Source organism: Theobroma cacao, chromosome 8 (genome assembly GCF_000208745.1).
Source record: "Theobroma cacao cultivar B97-61/B2 chromosome 8, Criollo_cocoa_genome_V2, whole genome shotgun sequence".
NCBI classification, from domain to species: Eukaryota; Viridiplantae; Streptophyta; class Magnoliopsida; order Malvales; family Malvaceae; genus Theobroma; species Theobroma cacao.
Window position 1 is genome coordinate 867,123 of NC_030857.1, and position 17,179 is coordinate 884,301.

Sequence of the window (17,179 nt, forward strand, 5' to 3'; positions counted from 1 at the left end):
GTAAGTCGATACAATGAAGATATCATATAATTAAATAAAATAAAATATCACGGATCTCGTAGAGATGAGATGAAATGTCCTTTACTTGACTTTGGACATCTTCCTTTTGCTGTGTTGTCAATAAATCTGGAGCTATTATTAATGATTAGTACAAGGTATCTGTCGTACAATTATATTGCAGCCTCATGTTGGAAAAGCTTAACCAATAGGACTTGGGGTTAAAATTGCAATATGATAATTTGATAGCTTGGAAAAATGATAAATGGAAAGAAGGATATCTCGAACAGATGATTCTTGGGTTTTCTTCTTTCATCCTGGAATCCTCTGAGATCGATTAGGGAATCTAAGCTGGAGCTTCACATGGTAAGTGGCATCAGCTACAGATGACTGGGAAGAATCAGTCTGCGCAAAAAGGGCAAGCCCACGTGCAAATGCGAAGGACCCTGTTCCTCCAACCACCGTTAGCTCCTCTCTGTCCTTGTGCTCAACGTGCTTGGCCTGCACACTTAGGCTGCCAGAAAACTCGGGTGTCTCAAAAGTGAGATAAATGATATTGAATTCAGAGTTAGCAAAATGTTCAACCGGAATAATGAAGCCTTGGGCTTTTCCAACTACTCGGGACGTGTTCTCAGGTCCCTCCGTGAGAGCTCGGTGAAAGATGAAGGCTCCTGTATCTGATTGGGGAACAGGTTGGATGCTGGAGCTTGAAATATGTGGCCGTTGGATGTACAAGGACAGAGCCAGCCAAGGTCTGGAGGGGTTCTTTGCCTTGTGAGCTACTGGTGAGAGCAAGGTTAAGAGAATGACTGCCAGAATGGCTAAAATAACTGCTAAGCAGAATATGATTCTGGGAAGCATTTTTTGTAGAATTGGATCAGCCTCAAATCAATTGCTTGAATCGATATGCATCTTTTGAGAACACTTTAATACAATTGGATGTTGAAACTTAACCTGTTCCTCAGTGCTTAATGCTTTTGGCCACCTAATCCACTTCTTCAGCTTTAAACCTAAACCCTTAGAAACCATGGAAGTTCCTGGAATTGAGTTAACTGTGGGCCTTGAGTAGGTAAAACTTGTAACTACACATGATCATTTAAGGGGGATAAAGAACTACATATATATGATCAAGAAGAATAAGAATAAGAATAAGATTCAATTCATCCACCTTACAACCAGATCTCTTAGTACACTGATAGATACAAAATTTACTTTAGCAATGTATCTAACCAAAAGAATAATGAATTTTCTCGTAGTAAAAAAATTGAAGAGGCAAAAGATGGGGAGGAGAAGAGATAACAGGGCAATTCTAAAGGCCAGTGCTACCTATAAAACATGTAAGAAGAGATAACAGAATGATTAAGAGTAAAAGTACAGCCTGTATGCCCCCAGCATCTCTGCGGTAATGGTCAAGAAGTTGAAATGGTAGCACAGCAATAACATCAACTCGTCAAAGGCTTAGCCTTGCGTATGTGGCCCATGCTATTAACAAGATCTTTGCGTGTGCAGACTGGAAACATGTTGATGTTCTTTAGCACTTTCAACCGCCAGAGAACATATGGAAAGCTCAATTGATCCCTTGAAGTGAAACGAACAACCTCATTAAACCAGAGGCACATCAACAGATTAGTCAGAGGTGAATGCTTCCTCACAATAACAGAGGCTTCATTTAGAGCTGTACAAAAGAGCAAAAAGCAAATCAAAATTTTGCACCAAAATAAGTTTAAAGGTATATTCCAGTTATCTGGACAGGGTCCAAGCAATTATATTCCCCTTCTTTCTGCATTTTGTTCATTTTCTCTGTATGCAACAAACAGGTCAAAATGGTCTAGTAGCTTCCTTCCCAATTACTGGCCTCTCTCACTATCAAGGTTTTTCATATGGCCATGGTTGCCTTAAATGCCACCACATGCAGCCAGGCTGCAGAACCCTAAGCAAGAATGCCAGAGCCAATTTTATCAAACCTTCATCTGGAGCGCGGATAAATAGGTACAGGCAGTAAAAGCTTTCTAACACATAAATAACAAATGGCTTATTGCTGCCTTCTAGGTCCAGCAATGCAATGCAACCCTCAAAGACCAGGAGCAGTGGAATTCAGACAATTTAAACCAGAATGGACACTGAATGATGAAAAATATATTGCCTATGGTATACAGATGAAATTATGAAGTCATGCCAATTGTGGATCATCACTCTCCTTGACCTTTATCAATAAAGGTTACTTGTCTTTGTGATATCTTCTACACAACCAAGAAAGAGAAGACAGAAGAATACCTTTCTTTCCATTAAATCTCTTGTCCTCGGGAAGACCATCATGACGATACTGAGTAATTTGCACCTCAACTTCTTTTGGTGTGGCTTTATGTTTCTTGACAACAGCCTTCGCCTCATCATAGACACTACTTCGAGCTCCGTGCTCTGAAATTGCAAGCATGGAATTCCTACGCCAAAGAAGAGCTTCTAATACACCTAAAGGATCCCTCCTGAATTGGGATTTTGAGTCTACCCAAATAGAATACTTTGAATTAGGAAAGAGCCGATGGGGCAACATCTGATAGCCAAAAACTCGTTAGATAATCATTCTTTCATGAAAATCCTTAGCACACATGTTAACACACAGATGCATAAGCATCAAAGCAAACAAATGTAAGAAGGGAAGAAAATGGCCAATAATCCACATATTACATGTTGCTGAATGTTCATACTTTCTCTAAGACCATTTACAAAATTTGAGGTCAAATTCAATTTTTAAGTACTCACTTCATGGATATATGACTATAATGATCTAAAATCACCAACAAATGATAGCAGATGAACAACGCAAATACAAGAAAAAACACTAGTGGTGACAAATGAAGAAGAGGAGTTTAAACAAGTCCTGAACAAGAAGAATAAGTTGATAGCAATCTTGAGCAGCCAGAAAGACAAAATGTTAAGAGATCAAAAAGTGAATAACATCTAGTATTTTGCTGGTTCACCCATACCCATCATACCTTAGGAATTTTCCCATTCAACCTTTGGTCTACAAAAGGAAGATTTTGTACAATCACAATACGCCATTTCCCAATAAAGCCGTCCTCACCAATTTTATTGCCCTGTGATTCCTGTGCCGAAAGAGTAATTTCATCCCAGAATGCAACATAGCAAACCTGCACAACAAGTCGCAGAATTCAAGTAAAAACTCAAAATGTTGAACATCTAAGCCAAAAAGTTAAGTCTTCCGCATCATATATGCTCACCTTCTTAAGAGATGCCTCTGACATTCCTATAGGCTGATAAAGATCATCTCCACCTCCAAATGCACAAGTAGAAACCACAACTTTGCAAGTTTGCATATAACTTTTGTCCTTATCAGATATTTTAAAACCACCATTTTGACTAAAAAATCCGCAATGTACAACAGCAGTTTCATTCACCTGGACAAACAATTTCCATACAGATATAAGCATAATCCAGAATACTAAAAAAGCAAACATTTTTCAGGTGTAACAGTAAAAATTCACCATTCTCTTCAGTGAGGTTCAAACCTTGAAGCTTGCTTCTCTCTCATCAAGAGTTTGGTTTCCGGTGAATAGATTAAATCGCGTGCCATTAGTACGCTGCCAAGAGAGGGTAGATTCCCCCCCACCGAAAGGTGTTTCATGGTCTGATATGTACACCAATCTTTTAACAGGCTTACTAATAGATTCTTCATCGACAGGAATATCCAGATGTTCAAGTTCCTCAGCTGGTAGGAGCTTCAAGCAACCTGATAAATTCCACAAACATTATGTCATTTATTCATATTTTCTAAATACGTCCTACTTGACAATAATTGTGGTCCCAAAATTTCCTATTTCTCTTTAAGCAAAGCTAAAGAAAATCCCTTTATAAAAAAAAAATTGAGATTTAATTGATATTCTACTTACGTTCTCTAACACCACCGACAACATGAGTGGTTGGATCGAGCCGGTTCAAATTGCTGTCAATTTTCTTTTCTTGACTCAGTTCTTTCAATTTACTAAGTTCTAAGTTACCCAACAAATTGGGCTTCTTCACTTCATTAATTTCCGAGTTTACAACCAAACCGGGTTTTCTACCGATCCTGGTGGCCTCGAAAATGAGCAACACAGCGGCGGGAAGGAAAATGAGAAGCGTCCAGTATTTGACGAATAAACGGATGAGTCGCTGAGTGAACTCGGTCCTGGCTCGGTGGTGGCCGTGTTTCTTGCGTTTCCTTCGGACGCGGACTCGCATTCGGCCGAGTTCGTCGGATTCGTCATCTGAGACCGAGATTGAGATGCTGTTGGTGTTGAAGATTGAAGAGGACATCGATTAAGAATGAGGATGGAAAGAATCGTAGAGATTTGAATTGGAAGAACGGAAATTAATGTGTATGGTCAGGAATCGAAATTGGGATTTGGGGTTTAGGGTTTCGATGTGGAAAATTGCTGGCGCTAAACTCTGGAACACTAGGATACCGGGAACTGGAACTCTGACGCTAAGCAGTTAACTTCGTTACAATGGAGGCAGCTGGGCCCGCTACCTCAATCTTCGTTTTTTTGTTCTTTTTTTTTTTAATGAGAAATTTTTTCTCATACTAAAGAGTTATTGGAATTTAAAAAAAATTCAAATCAAATATCGATAAATAATTAAACCGTTCCATGCAGAGTTAAATTAAAAAAAAAAACTATTTTAAGGCATATTTTAGAAATTATTTAAATTATATAAAATTTAAAAATCAATTTTTTAATTTTTTTATTCGAAAAAGAAGGGGTTCAAACCTGAGCCTAATTCGACAATATAGAATCCATAATATGAACAAAATAATGATAGATTTATGTATTCGTAAATTGTAACATTAATAACATAAGTAAAATACATGTAATAGTTAAATTCATCAACCTAATCTTATTCAATTTATGATAGAATAGACATTATTTTATAATATTCTTTCATCGCATACATAGATAGATAAATAGATATTTAAAGAAGTTTTTAAACAATTCTAAGTACATGAAAATTACACTTATAGACATTAATGTCATCATTTATGCAAAAAGCCACTGCCTGCTCCTAATAAACTGCTTCCTATACATCAAGGCTGAGGAATCAATGATTTTTCTTCATGCTTTCCTCAGGGAGCAAGTTACAATCAGCACTTTTGTTCTTCTCTCCCACAGCTTGATTGTTTGGTAGAGCACCTAAACTGACCCTGGAAGCTGAATAATAGCCGAGAAGATCCATCGTTTCACCTAGGTTAGTAGCTATTAGAAGATATGTTAGTCATATTAATTTCAGGAAATTAAAATTTGAAGGAAAAATAGATCAAGCATTCGACACCAAGAACAATTAGTGTTAAAGAGTTATAATTTGCATACCATATGTGAATCTCAGTGTCCCAATAATTAGGATGAAGCTTTCTCCACACCCTTTGACCTGTAAGGAGCTATTCTCTGAACTGTCCGCTGCAGGGAACCCAACAAATCTGTCTCTATATATTCATACCTATGCATGATCAAACAGATATGTTGATTTATCAGTCTATCACTTCTCAAAATGAATCAACTCTACCAAAACCTCAAGTCAGAAGTCTGAACTACAATGACACCCTCCAATATGCAACTATGATAGTTATGGTTCGATTAATAGAAACCTACTATTAATACATAGTCCTAATCAATGCATTTAGATGTAATATCAGATACAAGAGAACTTAAGGTTTAAATGACAGACTTACAAGTTTCGGCAGAGATTATCTGTAGTCACAGAAAGAGCAATAATCCTCATTCTAAAACTCAGAATGTCATTCTCAGAGTAGGTATCAAACTTCTCCTCTAAAATTGAAGAAAGCTTCTCAACATTAGCCTCAAATTGCTGCTGTTGATCCTCAAACAAATTTTGTTTCATTTTCCTCTCTGTCTTGCTCATTTCATCTTTGAATAGGTCATCACCAAACATATAGTATGCAAATGCATAAGAATATGAAAGAATCCGCCTTGATCTAAAGAGCCTGTAGAGTCCATTTATTATCCAACTGAAATCTTTAGATGTTGATAAATTTTCCTCCAGTATGTTTATTTTCCCCATTATTGATTCCTTCAACTTAGATTCAAGCTTAAAAGAATCTATATGAGCTTTATATCGATTGTGGTAGTGAATATAGCGCTCAAGGTAGTGCTTTGCAAGCACACGTTTCTTCTCATGGTCGTCCTTATATCGCCCACAACTGTGACCAGCAATAGATGTATTCGTGTGTTCTTTACCAGTAGCACCACCACAGAGCCAACTGCATCAATAGGAAAGAAGTTACAATTTCCAAATGCTTTTCAATTGATCTAGTAGTCAACAGAATAATCATGTAATATAACAAGAAATCACCCAACATAGTCCATCTAATTAACCAACTAAATTACACAGTTTCATTCTCACAAGTATTTATCCATTAACATAAGAAAGCAATCGAAGTAAAATGTGACAGGACTTTTTGATAATTCCTCTAGTCCAAACTTCCTTACCAAGACTTTATGTCCATACCAGTAATTATGTTGCAAAATGGAACAGAGATCACAAAATATTATATTATCTGCAAAAGATGGAGATAAGAGCTCTCACCAAAATGATTGCCCACAGAAACAGGATACATGGTTGCAGCCTCCATTCTTTTCGACTGGTTTGCGACATTTTGGACAAGGCTTTGTGTTGATTGTAATCCAATTAACTGTCTCTGATTCATCATGGCACTTCTTGGACCAGAGTTCCCACATGAGACAAGAACAAGGTGAATGAGCTTCAGATAAACAACTAAAACAAAACTGCATGCCACATGGACATTCAACCTCGCAAAGTTCGTCATCCTCAATCTGTAGTGCATTTCCACAATGAGGGACGCTGGGGCACCATTTAACTCTTCTATTGTCCTCAATATATGATTCTAAAAGAAAACGATCAAATTTCTCTGAAAGATTCGGATCCCTTCTGCTAACTAATTGTCTGATTTTTTCTTCATCACAAACAGCATTACACTTGTGTGCCATGCATCTAATGCGTCGACTCTGGCCCCCATTTATCTTCACAACAAAATGTTCAGTCCAACCTAAGCAGAGAAACAGATAAGAAAGATTTCAGCCTCCTCATTAAGATTAATTTTCTGGAAAGACAGAGCAACCCAATTCCAGAACTTTTTTATGGAAACATAGCCTACAATGTACTTCAGCATTGGAACAATTGAATGTAAATACCAAGATTAAATGTCTATTTAAGCATAAAGGGAAACTACAACTGTGAAAATTCATGGAAACTATGACTGTGACAATTCATGAATTTTCCCAAAGCAGACATTACAAAAGAAAACATATTTGATTTATGGCAGCAAACTCACAATCATTGCAAAAGTAATGACCACAGTCCATAACAGTCAGCATATTGCCCGATACATCATCATAGCAAATATTGCAAGTAAAGGTAGAAGACGATGACTGGTACGGGAAAAGAGCATGATCATCCAGCACTTGTACACCTGCTGCAGCAAACAATTTATCTTTATCATACTCAACAAGCACTGCAAGCACCTTATCCACGTCCCAACCATAATGAATAAGCAATGTTCTCGCATGGTGTTCTTTCAAAGATAACAAGTCCATTACTCTGTGTAAATCCTCCTTCTGCACCAACAAACAGCCACTCTTCAGTAACCATTATTTCTATAAAAAATCAAATACAACTACAAAATAAGAAACAAGAGACAAAATTGTAAGTACAGATGCAAAATAGGCTCTACCTGAGCAGCCAAGAGAGATTCCTTTGTGATCACCTACCAAAAACAGAGAAAATTATGCCAAAAAAAATAAAATAAAATAAAATAACTTCTTTTTGTTTAATTCTGGAAACCTAACAGTGATAAATATATTAATATATAAGGCAGAAAAAAAGGAAAATAACATATTAATATATTCATGCCTGGAGCCGAAATATAAATTTGACCGTAATTAAGCTCAAAAACAACAAAAAGAATTCGAAGAAAAATGTGATTCTCAACGAAGAGTGAAAGAACCGAAAATGACGAGTAACCTTAATGGAAGGAAGGTTCGCGTAGGCCGAAAGCAACTCAGGCTCGAGGGCTTGAAATCCAACCAAAGAGTCATCTCCTCCATCGTCGTCGCAATAATCACCATTATCATCTTCGTAATCGTTGTAATAATACTCGCCATCGCTACTCATATAATCACCCATTCCAATTCCCGATCAAAAAGAACGCGAAAACGCTCTCGATTGAACGTTTCGATCAAATCAAATCAAACAACATAAAAGAGAAAAGCGAAGAAGGCTTGCTGACGAAGCAAAACGGTGGAATGGAGCCGGAAGCGAGTTATTCCTTTCACTTCTTCTCCGGCTCAGAGTGAGCTCACGATCAAGGCTTCGACTGGTGAGAGGCGTGAGACAAGAAACTCTTTCTTCAGTGTTTTTTTTTTAAATAGAATTTATCCTTGAGTAACGGCGAAGAGTTCGCGTTTCGCGCCGTTATTTTTTACGCCGTTAGGATTAATTCCAGTTTTTATTATTGTTTTTGCAACTCGGGATATATAGTAGGGCGGGACTCGGCGAGCAGGAAGAATAACATACCACGCAGTGTACCAGTTTAATCGTGCTACTTGGAAATTTGCATTGCCACTTGGATCGGAAGCGTTTAGCGGGTTGCGTTAGCGTACGCGCAGTCGTATACGTGGCTTTAAAGTACTGGTTTAAAGTCGTATATCGCGTACGCCCTAGATTTCTTCCAAAAGCTTTGTTTATTTGTCCATTATTGCTTTTTGACTAGTTTGATAAAAAACTTTATTAATAAATGTACGATGAAAATTAATTTTCTCTTTAGTCACACTCTTTGACTCGAAGTTAATCTAGATAATATAACAATGACAAACTATTAAATAACAAAAGAGTATTTAATACAATAAATTATTTTTCTATTCTATAAGAAAATAAATAGTTTCAAAAAAAAAGAAATTAAAGTTGTTTACCAAACTAACCAATTTTTTTCCAAAATTAAATAATAATTACTCGTTAAAAATAGATATAATATTTTAAAAAAATTTAAAATATTCAAATAAATTTAAATAAAATTTTTTATTACGTGATTAATAATTTTTAATCAAAATATCACTTATATTTTTATGTCATGTGATATTAACGTAACATGTTGATATATTATTATAAATAATGAAGTAACATGTTGATGTGATATGATAGTACAACCACGTGGTATTTTTACTATTCATGTCAAAGCCATGTAAGTATATAATGATAAATGACGTTCATTAATCATAAGAACTTAATCAATACAAAATTAAAATATAAAATTTTGATAGAACGTAATAAAAAAATAAAAATTTATTTAAAATTTTTGAATTATTTATAGACTTTTTAAAACATTATACTTTAAAAATATAAATTTTGCATTGCTTCCATAATTTTAAAATGATTTTTTATACACATTTTAATTCTATGACATGCTAAATTAAGATTATATATGTTTAACCCAAAAGTTTTAACAAATTTTTTGGATACATAACTATATTTTAGTAGAAAAAAAGTATCTTTAGAGTTTATATTTTTTTGATAGTTACATGCTAGCAAATCCACATTACACAAATTTAGTCTATTATAAGATTTATTAGAAAAATATAAATTCAAACATTATTTCTCTTTATTATATATCAAGGAATTGATAAATTAATATGGGAGGGGACAAAAGCAAATCAATTAAACCTAAACATTAAGCTTCAAAAACAATCACCATCAAATCACTTTTCCCACATAAAATAAAGGAAAAGAAACCCTTTTTTTTCTTTTCAAGTGTACTATTCATTTTGAGGACATATAAAAGAAAGGGTCATGTTATGATTTCAAGCATAGGATCTTTGCTTTTGTTTTAAAGCAGAAGAATGTGATGACTTCTAATGGATGTAAACCTCTTTCATCAAAACAAATTCCCCATTTTATAATGTGAAAATAGCCGAAAGTGCATGGCTCACATCATTATTTTCATGATATTGAGATACTCCAAATCATTAATTATATCATTTGGAGATTAATCCTAATTAAGAGAATGGTTAATGAAGTAGACAAAGGCTTGGAATGGAAATTTTAGGAGGTTAATTTTGATCCTAGCCTCCCTCCAAAGGCCTAATCCTTTCCTATAACATGAATTAGTTTGGTAAGTTTAGTATCAAATGCTACTAACATATCTACTTATCCAATCTCGGCTTGATATATGCTGCCATGGGTTCTCCATTTTCCTGTTTATTTGAATCTCTCACCAGTGGACAAAAGGGAGAACAGGGATTGAAACTACAGATCAATATTCCTGACTTGAAATGCAAGAGAATGTTATTGGGGAATCAGATCTACATACAAAAAGGGTTCTGACAATTTGGAAATGTAAGATATCAGATCATCAAGAAGCTTAAAGAAATGGCAACGACAAAGATTTTCTACAAACCAACAAACAATGGTGTATTCCAAGTTTCCAAACCCTTTTTTAACGTTTGGAGTACTGTGGAGCTTTACGAGCCTTTTTGAGCCCAACTTTCTTCCTCTCCACGACTCTGGAATCCCTGGTCAAAAGCCCTTCTTTCCTCAACGGGCTGCGATGGTCCTCACTCACCTTGAGCAATGCACGGGCAATGCCCAGGGAGATTGCCTGAGCCTGTCCCGAAAGGCCACCCCCATGAGCTTTGACAAATACATCGTAACTAGTCTCGTACCCCAATGTCACCAATGGAACTTTTATGTACTGCAGCCACAACGGATTCCCTTGCAGATACTCCTGCATCAGAAGTTTAAAGCATTAAAAAAGGCAATTCTAATGAGATTCCTTAAGTTGTCTTTGGTTCTTGGTTTTCATACTTGGTTTTTTTGCTTGCCCACATACTTGAATTATTCCCACAACACAAACAAATCATCAAACATCTGAAAGACAACTAATTGATTATTACAGAACACAGGAAATTCCCTCCTAAAAATAACCCAGAAACCGAAGGGTTAAAAGTTACCCTGGCGTCACGGTAGTTGATGATGAACTTTCCGGTGCCTTCCTGGAGAACCACACGAGCAATGGCGCTTTTCCGGCGTCCCGTCCCTATGATAGTCTGAGCCGCGAACCCACCGGGTAGCCTGGACTTAACGTACTTCTTGAGGTCCTCTACCGGTTCCGATTCAGGTGGGGCAGCAACGGTGGCGGAGATGGAGAGGGAACGGGTGGTTTTGGAGAAGAGAGAAATGGGGACGGATTTTGGCGGTTGGGGAATTGAGACACTGTTTGGATTCCGGGAAATTTGAGAGGAAAATGAGAGGGAAGAAAGGGATGATGTAAGGGAAGATATAGAAAGAGCCATTGTTTGTGGGAAATTGATTGTTATTAGAAATTTGGTGGTATTTTGTGACAGTGCTGCTGGCGAGGAGCAGGGCAAGCTGAGACTGGGAGAGCCAGAGAGGATAACGTACGAGGAATAGACGATAATGTCCCCAAGCATGTACGAGGTACGACGTCGTATTATTCGAGTTCGTTTTGGACATAATTGGAGAGTCACCTTAATAGCACGTTTGGTTCGCGGAATAGATAAGAATAGAATAGAATAGCTATTACATGAAAATAGAATGAGATGAGAATAGAATAGAATAGGTATTACGTAGTTTGGTATGATAAATGGAATAGAGTAGGAATGATTATTATGACGTATTACAGTATTTTGTTGGTAAAAATAACTTTGAAATAAGAAAAGAATAAAAATAAAAAGATAAAAATACCCTTTATTATATAATGATTATTAATTTTATTTTATTTTTTAAATATTAATATTTTATTAATATTTTAATCATAATAATGTTTAAATTATATATAAAATACTAATATTTTATTTTATAATTTAATGTTATAATGATTATTTATTTTTAATTATTTATTTTAAACATTAATAATGTATAATTTATTTAAAATATTAAAAATTGATAGTTTAAATATTAATATTTTATTTATATTTTAATCATTAATATTAAATGTTATTGTGATTATTATTTTTATTTTATTTTATCTTTTAAATATTAATAATTTATTTTTTAAATATTAATAGTTGATTATTTAACTATTAATATTTTATTTGTAATTTAATCATTAATATTATAAAATACTACTATTTTATTTATAATTTAAATGTTATTATGATTATTTGTTTTTATTTTATTTTTTAAATATTAATAATTTATAATTGATTGAAAATATTAATAATTGGTAATTTAATTTATAATTTAAATATTATTATGATTAAAATATTAATACTTTTAATTAATTTTTAAATTCAAAATATTTTATAATATATAATTAATAACTTAACCTTTTTATTATNTAAAATTAATATTTTAAAATACAATTTTATTTATAATTTAAATATGTTATAATTAAAATATAAAAATAATTAATATTTTATATTTTAATTTAAAATATTAATTTTATAAATTTAAATTTATAATTTTTAAAAATAAATAATGACATTTTAGTCCAAAATGTATAAATTTTGTTTCCATAGGTGTGGAATAGCTAATACCATGGGGATGGTGGTATTAGCTATTCCAAGCTTTTGCCTAATTTTAAAGAATAGTCATTCCTTTTGGAATGGCTATTCCTTCCCCAAGAGCAAACCAAACAAGGGGATAAAATTTTGTAAGGAATAAAAGGGGAATGGCTTAGCCATTCCACCTACCAAACATGACCTAAAAGTTTCAACCCGACCGGACATGATATTCCCAGAGAAATGATGATCCAATCAATTTCTTACTAGTAAGTATGAAGATTTAGATGAAGTGCTTGACTTTGACTTTTGTCGTTTGAAAAATGTAAGAGAAACTAAGAATTGAAATGATATCAAATTCGATCCAACTTAAATTCTATATATAATAAATATTTTTAAAAATAAATAAATAAAAAAGATATAAATATTTGAGATAACATCTTCAAATCAAATAAATTTAATTTAAAGCTTTTTATTTGTCTTATTAATGCTTAAATTTAAATGTAAATTTCATTTATCCTATATCTCATCAACCAAAACTATTTACCATTATATTAACACTAAAACTTATCATGGTTTTCTTTTTATCATTATTATTATTATTATTAGAAGAAATTTAGATTAAAGTGGGTTCAATTTAGATTTGATTCATGGTAAGCAACTCTAGAGGAGAGGTAAGCAGGTTGTTTTTGTGGCTAAGAATTGATTGGGTTGCTTGGTTAGAGGTTCATGAACCAATCTGTTCTCAGCAGTGGAGCCTGAATGCAAACTATTCAACTTGTCAGCTTGTTCAAATCAAATTATAGATGATTGGAGAAATATAATTTACTTAAATCAGAATTCAATCGCATCTTGCCATGTCAAGATTCTGAAATCTGTGTTGCTGCTGTTGGTTTATGGAAACCTACAGGTATAGCCTAACACATTGCCTTTAGAAGTAACCCTAAATGCTTACAAAATGATGACTAAAAGCTGTAATCGGCCCCTGATAAACCAACATTACTGGACCCTAATTCACTTAGACAGATTCAAATCAATGCTCCGCAATTGATCCTCCCCATCTCTTCACACGGCTTTCTGCTTCTTCAGCCTGCATAGAAGAAGAATGGTGTTCAAGATTTGCTTTCAATCCAACAAATTAAAGAAACATGATTCAGGATGAGAAACAGAGAGTGCTGAAGGGCAGGGATTCTCACTTCCTTGTTCCAGTTGGTTAGTGAAGTAACAACTATCAAGATTAAGGTTTGCAAAACAATGCCTCCGATCATTCCTGACCAAATACCCTGCAATTCAAAAGTAATACCAATAAAAATGAAATTCACCCGAAAGGTGAAATCTACATTAGACTGGCTTTCATAGCATAAGAATCAACTATTAGAACTACAAAGTCAAGCTGATAGAAAGGTGGATTTCTATATTCAAGTTCTGCATAAATTGTTTTTTCAACAAGTTGTAACATGTCAGGAACCTTGGGAGAATAGGCATAGTAAGTTACCATAACCCCAAAACCAAATGTGAATCCAAGGAGTATCCCAGCCGGCAATCCAACAATATAGTAACACCCAATGTTGATGTACGCAACAAGAGATTGCCATCCAGCTCCAACAGCAACACCTTAAGGAACCAAATTGCGTATTAACAAAGAGAAACTTCATCCAGCAAATTCTAGCATAATTCAGTGTTTCTTCAAGCTTCTACATCTTATACTTACCAGATAAGACCGGTTGGAGGCTGTTTAAGAGTACCGTAAACCCCAATAACAATGATAGCTCGGTAGTTTCTTCAGCAACAGCGTTACTGTTGGTGAAGAGGTAAGGGAAGTAATCTTTCGTGGCAAACACCACAATCATGCAAACAACCCCTATGCCCACAGATGTGATTGAAACAACTAGCACAGAAAATTTTGCAAGCCAAGCATTCCCAGCTCCAAGTTCATTTGATACTCTCACACTGATAAGAGCATGAATTAGTAAGTTCTCAATTCCAATATGGTTATAAAAGTAAATGACTTCCTGGAGACAGAGGAACATAGATTTTGAAATCCCAGGAGTACAACTACAAGACTTCAAAATTTTAAATAAATTTTTTCTGTTTCCAGTCAATGGAATTAATCGAATATATAAGAGGGAGATGCGCACCTTATAGCAGCGTTGAAACCGATTGCAATCATTGCATCCCATCCATTTATGTTCAAGCTGGAAAAAGGAGAAAATGAAAGCTCAGAAAAAGCATTTATCTCCTAAACTCTACATTTCATGAAAATTAAATACATACTCAACCAAATGAAAGTGATGTCTTGGGTAACAAAACCAAAAAAATCTATAGTAGATTAAGCATTGAGTAAGAAGAGATAACGATACACCTACCAAATGGAAATGGCATCAACTGGTATCAGAGGGTTTGGTAGTCGACCTGTTATGACAACCAGCACCATTAAGTACCAAAATTCCAAGCTGCAATTCATTTTCAACAACTGCTGTTAATATCAAAACTGATACCATGATTTACACAAAACATACACAGAGGGAGAAAAGAAACATGCCATAGCATAACAGCAGAAGCCAAAGAAAGCTTGACAAAGCCAAATAGATCCGCAAATGCTAGCCACGAGAATCCACACCATGCACCGTCAGACTTGGTAATAAAGATATATAACAACTGTCCGATAACAATGAGCCACCATGATGTATTTAAAGTTATTGCTGCTCCTATTAGTCCCCATCCGAGTTTTAATATCAGCAGCCAGCTGAAAAGAGCATGTAGCACTAGTACGATGGCTGATACCCAAGCCATTACCATGACTTTCCTCTGAGCTTGTAAGAACTTCTGTATAGGGAAGTTAATAGCGTAAGCAAATAACTGCGGCAGCATCCACACAGCAAATTTACCTGCACCAACAAGTTTAGGATGTTACTGGATCTCATATTCCCCATCTTTTCAAAGTTCAGATTTGATTTTAGACAGATTTTTGTCAATTTTGTTTCAAGAATAGAGCAAAAATTCCAACCTGCAGCATTGGAGATTTCAGTGGTCTCTCCAAAGAGTTCAAGAATGGGAGGTGACCAAATGTAGACGGGAACCAATAAGCATGCTGTAGTGAACAAAATAACCCATGATCTCTGCATGTACACCCCCAACATCCTTATCCTCCCAGCACCATATGCTTGACCACATAGCGTCTCCAATGCGCTCCCCATTCCCAACTGTCACAAATTATTCAACCATGGAAAAGGAAACATAAAATTTCATTTCCAAAAATCAGTCCATATTTGGTAAAATATAGAGCTTTCTTACAAGCCTCAGTAACCTTCCTTTTGTTTTGGATTCTTTCCAACTTTTGTAAACCAAAAACAAAAAAAATCTTACCAAACCAAAACAGAAAGCTTTTTTAACGGACACAAATGACAAAAACTTAAGCAAAACAAATTACCATGACACCGAAAGCAAGACCAGCTACGACAGAGTTCTCAACGGACACCGCAGCAAGATCCAACTCACTAACATGACCAGCAAACGTTTGCGTGAGTGCTCCCAATGAGTACTGGCAAATTGCTGTTAATATCGCCGGCCCTGCAATATGCCATAACCTCTTGGACTCATATCCGAACTCCTTAACCCATCTCACAGGCTTTTCTATCTGGTTGCTGTCTGCGCCATGAGTGTTGAGCAGTGGAGCACTCTCCATAGCCATAGCCGCTGTTCTATGAAAGTTTGAACTGCCTAATGAACTAAACTAAACGCTTACTGTAAAGGGTTTCTCTCTGTCTAGTATTTAAGATAAGAATACCTTCAGAATCTTTGAATATTTTCTTGTATAGGAACAGACTGACTTGTATGCTGCAAAAGGCCAATATGCTTTCGCCTCTGGTTGAACGATTTGTTTGAATGGTTGTTTAAGAGTTAAAATAGCCCTCGTAGAGTTATGACACGTTCGGGAACTGGTCCCAAAGGCCTTTAGAGTCACCGTCGGTTGCAGCTCTAAATGGGGTTAAAGCTAGGTTGGCCGTCGATAATGCACATGTTCGATAAATAAAGATATATTAACTGTATTTTGACCCATTTACTTTTCCTGTTTTTCATTCGTGCCCCTATAGTTTTTCTTCTTCACATTCTTCTTTTTTGCTTTCAAATTAATGTTGAATTAATCACAGTAGTTTCAACAGGGGGTTCGGATTCTTAATTCCTCCATGCAAGTTTACTAAGAATAGTGGTGACTACAGTATTACTTAATCCCGGTTAATACAGTTTTAGTGTAGTAGAGTATGTCGTTTTCCACCTTTGGGGTTAGATTATTTAGAGCTTTTCTGGTGGGGCAGACAATGCTTCTCCTCTTGGGCCACGGGACTTATAGCTTGCGTATTGTCAATGTGAAAGACCCTAATAAGACTTTACTGGAAATTGGGCAGCAAATCTCAAGAGCTAATACCCCATAACCATATTACTTCTAGGCAGCAACTGTACCCCTACGAGAATTCCTCATTTGGTCTTGAAATTTAGACAGTGGGACTTGCCCCTTTGTCCCTTCGGGTACAAATGGAGCAGTGGTAGTTGGCATTCCCCACGTGCCAGCCGCCGCTACTATGGGATCTAGAACGGCCAGCAACCGCTACTATTGGATCAAGAACGGCAAATCAAGTGGT

At 35.4% G+C, this 17,179-nt stretch overlaps 5 protein-coding genes across 6 annotated transcripts; all 5 read right to left on the reverse strand.

Annotated features, from left to right (window-relative positions):
* Nucleotides 115–1,012, reverse strand: LOC18591319 (dirigent protein 11). The gene has a single exon (XM_007017371.2). The coding sequence runs from the start codon at nt 856–858 to the stop codon at nt 310–312; it is 549 nt and encodes a 182-aa protein (XP_007017433.2). The 5' UTR covers nt 859–1,012; the 3' UTR covers nt 115–309.
* On the reverse strand, nt 1,148–4,559 carry LOC18591320. The gene is made up of 6 exons (XM_007017372.2): nt 3,906–4,559; nt 3,525–3,745; nt 3,237–3,413; nt 2,991–3,146; nt 2,272–2,548; nt 1,148–1,672 (listed from the first exon to the last, which is right to left on the reverse strand). The coding sequence occupies exons 1-6, from the start codon at nt 4,306–4,308 to the stop codon at nt 1,440–1,442; spliced, it is 1,467 nt and encodes a 488-aa protein (XP_007017434.2). The 5' UTR covers nt 4,309–4,559; the 3' UTR covers nt 1,148–1,439.
* LOC18591321 (probable E3 ubiquitin-protein ligase ARI2) lies at nt 4,862–8,433 on the reverse strand. Of its 2 annotated transcripts, none has more exons than XM_007017374.2 (7): nt 8,047–8,433; nt 7,757–7,789; nt 7,358–7,640; nt 6,592–7,072; nt 5,717–6,265; nt 5,358–5,484; nt 4,862–5,198 (listed from the first exon to the last, which is right to left on the reverse strand). In XM_007017374.2, the coding sequence occupies exons 1-6, from the start codon at nt 8,206–8,208 to the stop codon at nt 5,385–5,387; spliced, it is 1,608 nt and encodes a 535-aa protein (XP_007017436.1). In that variant the 5' UTR covers nt 8,209–8,433; the 3' UTR covers nt 4,862–5,198; nt 5,358–5,384. The 2 variants fall into 2 exon arrangements, with proteins under 2 accessions (XP_007017436.1, XP_007017437.1); XM_007017375.2 differs by having other exon boundaries at nt 4,862–5,243; nt 8,047–8,432.
* Nucleotides 10,314–11,557, reverse strand: LOC18591322 (30S ribosomal protein S9, chloroplastic). Its single transcript, XM_007017377.2, has 2 exons — nt 11,028–11,557; nt 10,314–10,801 (listed from the first exon to the last, which is right to left on the reverse strand). Exons 1-2 carry the CDS (start codon nt 11,505–11,507, stop codon nt 10,514–10,516), a joined length of 768 nt encoding a protein of 255 aa, XP_007017439.2. The 5' UTR covers nt 11,508–11,557; the 3' UTR covers nt 10,314–10,513.
* On the reverse strand, nt 13,364–16,432 carry LOC18591323 (protein DETOXIFICATION 33). Its single transcript, XM_007017379.2, has 9 exons — nt 15,970–16,432; nt 15,547–15,742; nt 15,082–15,427; nt 14,906–14,992; nt 14,678–14,734; nt 14,251–14,489; nt 14,035–14,153; nt 13,736–13,822; nt 13,364–13,629 (listed from the first exon to the last, which is right to left on the reverse strand). The coding sequence occupies exons 1-9, from the start codon at nt 16,228–16,230 to the stop codon at nt 13,573–13,575; spliced, it is 1,449 nt and encodes a 482-aa protein (XP_007017441.2). The 5' UTR covers nt 16,231–16,432; the 3' UTR covers nt 13,364–13,572.

Bases quoted from the DNA above. Each gene is read 5' to 3' on its own strand.
- LOC18591319 (XM_007017371.2), bottom strand. From the start codon at position 858: ATGCTTCCCAGAATCATATTCTGCTTAGCAGTTATTTTAGCCATTCTG.
- LOC18591320 (XM_007017372.2), bottom strand. From the start codon at position 4,308: ATGTCCTCTTCAATCTTCAACACCAACAGCATCTCAATCTCGGTCTCA. The intron at 3,147-3,236 runs GTGAGCATATAT...CTTGTTGTGCAG, and splicing joins CAGAGGCATCTCTTAAGAAG to GTTTGCTATGTTGCATTCTG. The intron at 1,673-2,271 runs GTATTCTTCTGT...TCTTTTGTACAG, and splicing joins GAGATTTAATGGAAAGAAAG to CTCTAAATGAAGCCTCTGTT.
- LOC18591321 (XM_007017374.2), bottom strand. From the start codon at position 8,208: ATGGGTGATTATATGAGTAGCGATGGCGAGTATTATTACAACGATTAC. The intron at 7,790-8,046 runs GTTACTCGTCAT...TGTTTTTGGTAG, and splicing joins CGAACCTTCCTTCCATTAAG to GTGATCACAAAGGAATCTCT. The intron at 6,266-6,591 runs GTGAGAGCTCTT...CTATTGATGCAG, and splicing joins TTCTGTGGGCAATCATTTTG to TTGGCTCTGTGGTGGTGCTA.
- LOC18591322 (XM_007017377.2), bottom strand. From the start codon at position 11,507: ATGCTTGGGGACATTATCGTCTATTCCTCGTACGTTATCCTCTCTGGC. The intron at 10,802-11,027 runs GTAACTTTTAAC...CTTCTGATGCAG, and splicing joins TCAACTACCGTGACGCCAGG to GAGTATCTGCAAGGGAATCC.
- LOC18591323 (XM_007017379.2), bottom strand. From the start codon at position 16,230: ATGGCTATGGAGAGTGCTCCACTGCTCAACACTCATGGCGCAGACAGC. The intron at 15,743-15,969 runs GTAATTTGTTTT...AATTTGTGACAG, and splicing joins GTCTTGCTTTCGGTGTCATG to TTGGGAATGGGGAGCGCATT. The intron at 15,428-15,546 runs GTTGGAATTTTT...TTGTTGGTGCAG, and splicing joins TGAAATCTCCAATGCTGCAG to GTAAATTTGCTGTGTGGATG.